General features: G+C 42.2%; 1 protein-coding gene across 1 annotated transcript; it reads right to left on the bottom strand.

Annotated features, from left to right (window-relative positions):
• Positions 1-4348: 4348 nt before the first annotated feature.
• LOC306792346 (uncharacterized protein) lies at positions 4349-6422 on the bottom strand (the record flags this gene model as incomplete). The annotated part of the gene is made up of 3 exons (XM_079289417.1): positions 6318-6422; positions 5398-5818; positions 4349-4814 (listed from the first exon to the last, which is right to left on the bottom strand). Exons 2-3 carry the CDS (start codon positions 5709-5711, stop codon positions 4349-4351), a joined length of 780 nt encoding a protein of 259 aa, XP_079145543.1. The 5' UTR covers positions 5712-5818; positions 6318-6422.
• Between the last annotated feature and the right edge of the window lie 211 nt (positions 6423-6633).

The following is a 6633-nucleotide window of genomic DNA, read 5'->3' as shown; positions in this document are numbered from 1 at the left end:
TGTTATTAGTCAGAATCTACAAAGTAACCAGTAACTTAGGTAATCACATAAATGCTCTGGAGTAACAAGTGCAATGTTTGCGTCTAAAATGTATAAATGGAAATACAGGAAAGTACAAGTACCTCAAAATTGGACAGTGCAGTACTTGAGTAAACCACCACTGGTAATAATCCATATTACACTTGATACATCTGAATGTATCACAATGAAGGCCGTGTGTTCTTCTTTGCTGCATGATCTTAACTTTAAATACACTTTATATTACACATCTGTCATTTTCCCAATAATCTAAGAAATAACACATTTTATGCTCATTACAGGGAAAATAGAACAATGTCCTTAAAAGAACTTCTTCATTTAAACCCATGTAAATATTCATGAATATAATTCATCATCGTAAACTTTATCCTTCCCACATGTTGAATGTGTTCCTGTGTTAGCTGCTGTAGTCTGACTCGAAGGCTCTCTAGGTCACACCAGTAATTACTTAAAGATAACAATAACTAACTCAATGAACACTGTCTCTGTTTTACCTCTAAGTTCCAAACGGTTCTTCCAGAGCGCTTCCTGCAGTAGAACGTCATTAGAAACTAGAAAAAGCATTTCTTGCTGAAAATTAATCGCAAAAACATTGCTGAAAATAGATATCCAATTCAAAAACAAATTGCAAAAAGCTGAATGATTCAAAAAGTTACTACATCGACTTCTTATATACAGGCTATTGTTTCAACTCAATAGTCAATCAAATTAAACGTACACTGACGTCATCAGGAGACGTTTCGCCTCCACTTCACCGCACTTGCCTCTCAGTTTTACCATTAAAGGACTTGTTTTGGTAGCATGCAGGGGTGATGACACTGAGGCCAAATTGGAAAAAATTACCATTTCCTCTCACTGTGGCAGCAGAGATGAGAAGAGGACAGATGCAATTACCAACAATCTGCACTTTGAGTCAAGTGCTTCTGGGACAAACAGTCATTTAGGGAGTCAGCATCAGATTGATGAACCAGCAGAGTGTCAACTATCAAACAAATCTGTTCCACACAAAACGGTCTTTACATTTATTTCAGGAACAAGGACACGCAGTTTAGTTAAAGGTTCTCTATCAGGAATTCAGAGCATATCTATATCCTCCACACGGCTCTCAACATGGCGACGGTTGAGCCGACGGCTCGCATCTATGGCAACAGCACTAACTGGAAAAGTTAACCGAGGCCAGCACAGCGATTTTGGGTCTATTTTTGTCATTGAATTGTTCCATATTAAAGGTCCGTCTCTGAAGAAGGAGTGAGAGCCGCTGCAGCGGGCCAGCTGCTTAGAGACAGCGGAGGGAAAACAGGGTAGAGCCGCCATATTTTCACATCTTACTCAGTGAATTAAGGATTTATTTAGACCAGGGGTCTCAAACTCCAAACTAGCGGGCCAAATCCGGCCCGCTACGTCATTTTATGTGGCCCGCGAATCTGCCAGCAAAAAAAAAAAAGTTTAAAAAAAAGAATCTTTTTTTTTAAACTTTTTTAAGTTAGACGAATAATAATAAAAAATATCCCCATAGTCGAAATTATGAGATAGAAAGTCGAAGTTATCAGATAGAAAGTCATAACCAGAAAGTCAAAATTATGAAATAGAAAGTCAAAATGATGAGATACTTAAACAGTTAGAAGCAGCTCTTTGGCTGGTTACTGTACATTTGACATGGAAATGTATTGTGAGTACATTGAAGACTACTTTAAACTGTGAATGCAGAGAGTTATTTAACAATATGTTTTGAGTAGTTACATTTACAACCGGCCATTTGTGGGCGACCATGATGCTGATGTGGCCCGGAGTGAAAATGAGTTTGAGAGCCCTGATTTAGACCAAACAAGCGTTGATTGTTGGAACAGTGGAACGACTAACAGACGACTGGTCTTGGTGTGTTTGAATGATGTGCGTTTTACGATGAGGTAGTGTCTTAGATCGTAGTAAAAACTTGAATTCTGAAGGTGTACGCTTGTATCTTTTGGTTTAAGTGCAAGAATATTTGCTTCTTTGACATTTTCTGGTGGAGAAACTGCAAAATATGAATGGATGAGTGAGTGAGTGAGTAACAAACCAGTTATAATAGGTGCTTTACGTTATACTATGCATGCATGAATTGCATTTAAAAATGTCATACCCACCTGCTTATGAGAACCAAAAAATCGATGACAGTGGCCCAAGGTGTATTTTTACCGCAGTATGAAGAGTTTCTGTGAGCATTCTAAAATGGATAAATAACAGTTGAGATGTAAAACCCCAATTAATATTATTGAGATCCAGAACACAAACACATTCATCCTTCCATGACCTCCCCTCGTTTGATTTAAGTGCAGCAGCCGTATATTGTTACAAATGTCTTTCCTGCTCAGCTTACAACCAATTACGAGACAATGCTGCAGTACATGCAGGGATTGAGTTAGCTGGCTTTTAGTATGGAGACAGCGGCCTCACTGACGGACTTTGATACAGAAGAGACTGAGGAGGAACGGCACACGAGGTCTCGGTTTTCAGCAGAAAACAACAAACTAGCGCCAAGTAACACAGCATCGCTCATGAATTTACAAACTATTGTTGAATTATAAATGAGAGGCATGCTGGGTAAACATTGTTCAATAGAAAGAAACTTCAACTTAACAGCTTGTTAGGGCCAAGGTGGATGCTCGGGCTGTCATATCCACAAAAGACAGATGTTGTCTGTGTGTCGGCTGGGCTGCTTTAGAGAACGATCAATCTGTAAATGTCTTAGTCTGAGTCACAGAGGAACACGTTATTAAGATCTTGCACCTTGCACCTTGCATCTTTGTTGTACTGTGATTTTGAATGTGTTAAAGAGACAAATGAACAATTTAAAAAGCATGTCTGAGATTGTGAGAATTGTTTGAATAAAAAAAACATCTTCTGAGTCATGATGTAAGACTGTCAGTGAAGGAAATGCAAAGTAAGACTGCTACAGAGAGAGAATCAGAGGAAACACAGAGAGTGGCAGGGAGGGACCCTGCCATGGAAAACCGGCTGAGGAAATGCCTCCCATTCGGGGAACAATGGGCTCTCCGACAATGACTACATTGAACAAATGAAGACAATGCTGTATATCTCATGAATATTAATTATCAGCATTTAAGGAAGAAAAAATTATGGTCAGGACTCTCTCACAGATAATATATTTGGTTGTGAGGCATTACAGAGGGAGAAAGTTTGGTCGACTTGTGTTTTTGTTGTTGTGGAATGCAGGAACACCTTCAGAGTTCACACCATATGAACTTTATATCAGGTTTCTCTGACGCTGCCGTGTGTAGCGCCACACTTTATCAACTCATCTTTCATCACTTAAGCTGTGAGCTGTAAGCTGTGGGCTGTGACTAAAGTCTTCTTTTCTTTTGGAAAATACACATTCGTCTGCTGGGGAAAAATAAAATGAGAAGATAACACTTTAATATTTATAAGCATAAAAAAAGATAGCCTCTCTCTGTCAAATTGTCAAAATAATATATATATATATTTATATAAAACAATAGCATGCTGATTTACACAAGGTTATGTACCAAGCTACTTTTTGACAATTTCCTGGAGTCCAGTGCCCAGCATGCTCTGTATTGTGGTTAAAGTTCTCCTGAAAGCCTACCGTTTTACAATTTCAGGAAAGTTCCACGATGGAGGTTTCTCTGACTTAATTTAAAACAAAGCAAACCATGATGAAGATTGTCATCTCTCAAATGTAAGCACTCCTCTCTCTACATAATTAGAGTGAAAGTTGTAAACCTCACTGATCTTGGTCTGATTGGTTAACAGAAGAGCAAAAGCTGTGGTTACTGTATTAGGTGTTGTAGCAGGTATCAGCCGTGACACACTGTAACCCTACCAGTAACCTCTGATAACAGGCATTCTGTTCGCAAAGTTGCTATTAACAATATAAACCAACACACTAAAGATGATACTGGAGATTGTGAGACTCTCAATGATGAGCACTTATCAAGGCAGAGCATATAAGCATGAACTTTCTTATATACCTCCAGAACAAGTGTCAGAAAACACGTGAGATTGGAGTTCATTTGGGAAAGAAACTTCCACTGTAGGACTGTCACATACTTCTTCCACCAGTCTAAATTAAGATACAACTCCACTTTCCAATGGACCAAAACATAATTACAGATGTTTTGCTCCTGACTGCAATTTTCTTGCAGAGGTCTGGCACAAAGTCCAGTACACAGCATCCTGCACAGCATAAAGCACTCTCACCAAACAATCATCTCCGGGTGATAATCAGTTCCTCAGCAGTGTTTTTAGTAATCACCATGCTGACGTCTCCAGTCATGTTCTGCCTCAAAGGTCAGAGAGATGAGTGCTCAAAAAGGATGACTTTCGATTGGTTGGAGAGGCTGGCGAGCCTGGAGGGCCTGAAAGCTCCGATCCGAGAGTACACATCTGCGTCTGAGCAGGCGCCCCACGACAGGTGAGGGCTGGGCGGGGTGGTGTGGATCACAGGCAGGGGGAGAGGGAAGGCCAGGACGGGAGGTGTTGGAGCGAGAGCGGGTGGAGTCTGCAGCAGTGGTGGAGGCAGGACAGGATGTGGAGGGAGTGGCAGAGGGGGCGGAGAATGCACCGGTGGGGACGGAAGTGGGGTGATGACGGCGTTTTCCACGGTGGTAACGGTTTGGTCCGGTGGTGTAGCTTCAGGGACCGCTGGTTCCTTGGTTAGCAGGTCCTGACACGACGCAGCGTGTTTGAGTGTGTAGGTGGCGGAGCGGTAGAAGCTGTAGTACTCTAGCGCGTGCCTTGCCCTGGCCAACATCAGCCTGCAGGACACAACACAAGTCAGACACAAGCCAGCACAAGTTTTTGTATTGTTTTCCTTTATTTATATACATAAACTGTATATAAGAAGTGGCCGGAGTGACCGAGACGACACGCATTGGTTTTGAAGCCTCGAGTTCAACATTTTGGATGTCGCCATCTTGGTTTTTTGCAACCAGAAGTGACACCGGAGGGTGGAGCTCAGTGCAAACAAACGCTTAATAAGACATTTTTTGGCAACCAAAAACGTATAAATCACTTTCGTGAAGCCCAAAACACACAACGAAAACACAGACAACTCCGAGACCGGACAACGCTGTGGTAGCAACCTGTCCATCACAAGATAGCTGCTATATTAATAACGCTAAGTGTGTGTCTCAACTATAGAGCCCATATTGTAACACCTGAAAGCTACCCCTGCAAGCCAATCAGACATGAATTATTCTTTGATTAAATGCACAAAAAGCTGTGAAGAAAACAGACTAACAGTGAGGAGGGTGTAGACAGCAGAACGGATTTGGTCTCATGGGATGCGGATCAAGTTGCTTTTGTTACATCACGTATTGCTCCGCGGCATGCACACACCTGTGTCTCAGCTGTAAGAGTTTGTACAGCAGCAGCAGAATTAAAGCTCCAGCCAGAATCACCAGAAGCACGGCCACCCTCGCATCCAAGCTCCAGCATGACTTCCCAGCGGGTCCGGGTGAGCTGCAGGTCCTGGGGGGTTGTGGTGTCTGGAGGGGTCCCTCCATAACTCGCTTAGGATTGATGATGGCCTGGACCAAGATGGGCTGGAGGGTGTCCAGCAGGTTTGGGTGTCGGCTCCCGACTACATCAGTCTCGGGCTGGGGAGGGATCTGGAGAGAAGTGCTGCTGGTTGCCCGATGACCAACTGGCATCGCTGCCAGGTTTGATCCAGAGGGGCTGAATAGTTTGATGTGACACACTCACAATGAGAAGTCTCGGAGGAAGCGGCTTCAGAAGGCTTTATTTAGTGTTGGATGCTCTGTAACATAAAAAGGCTCCCAATCACTGCATGTTTCCAAATGAAGCATCTGACACAAGATAAAGAAAAATGTGCCTTTTGTGTGATTTTACATCTACTGTATACTCTATACTGAAAACATCTGCCTGCTGTGGCCGAAAAAACGACACTATGAGAGCAGTGAGAGTGAACCAAAACAGTAAACGACAGTCTGAAAACTCACAAACTCTGTTCAGCCGAGGGGAGCTGCAGAGTCAGCTGATGGGTTCAAAGCTAGGCCATCGGGTACCTAAATCATCATGATTTTATGAACAACCACGCACTAAATGGCTAATAATCTGAATTTATTTGAACTGTGGTTGTTGGTCATGTCTTTGAACAAGTGTATTGATCTCAAATGAAATTTACTGTCTATCAATTGGAAAAATATAAGACAGAAAGCAAAATTCCACTTCTAAAGGAAAGCTGTCTTGAATTCAAGTAATGTTTGTCTGAAAATGCTACCAAAATTGAAACTTACTTCATTCAAACGTGACGGCGTTGCAGCAGGTACATTTAAAACAGAACGAAACAGAAAAACTGAACACAACAAGAGCGCTGGTTAAGAACTGAGTGGCTTTCCAGGACCAAATGCAAAGTCCTGAGCACACACCAACGGGAGGAAGCCAGTGAAAACAGCAGGAAACAGTGCACTTCCCTAACACAGTATACAGAGACATGATTGGAGAGCACTTCCTATCGCCATGGATACAGGAAACTGGTCAAGGATGTCTTTTTTTCCCCCAGAGGACTACATTTTGAGTTTTGAGGGTCTGAAGAAAACACACACGAGAGCA

The sequence above is a fragment of the Melanostigma gelatinosum genome, assembly GCF_949748355.1.
Source record: "Melanostigma gelatinosum genome assembly, chromosome: 18".
Taxonomy (NCBI): Eukaryota; Metazoa; Chordata; class Actinopteri; order Perciformes; family Zoarcidae; genus Melanostigma; species Melanostigma gelatinosum.
This window is presented reverse-complemented; position numbering and strand designations above follow the sequence as displayed.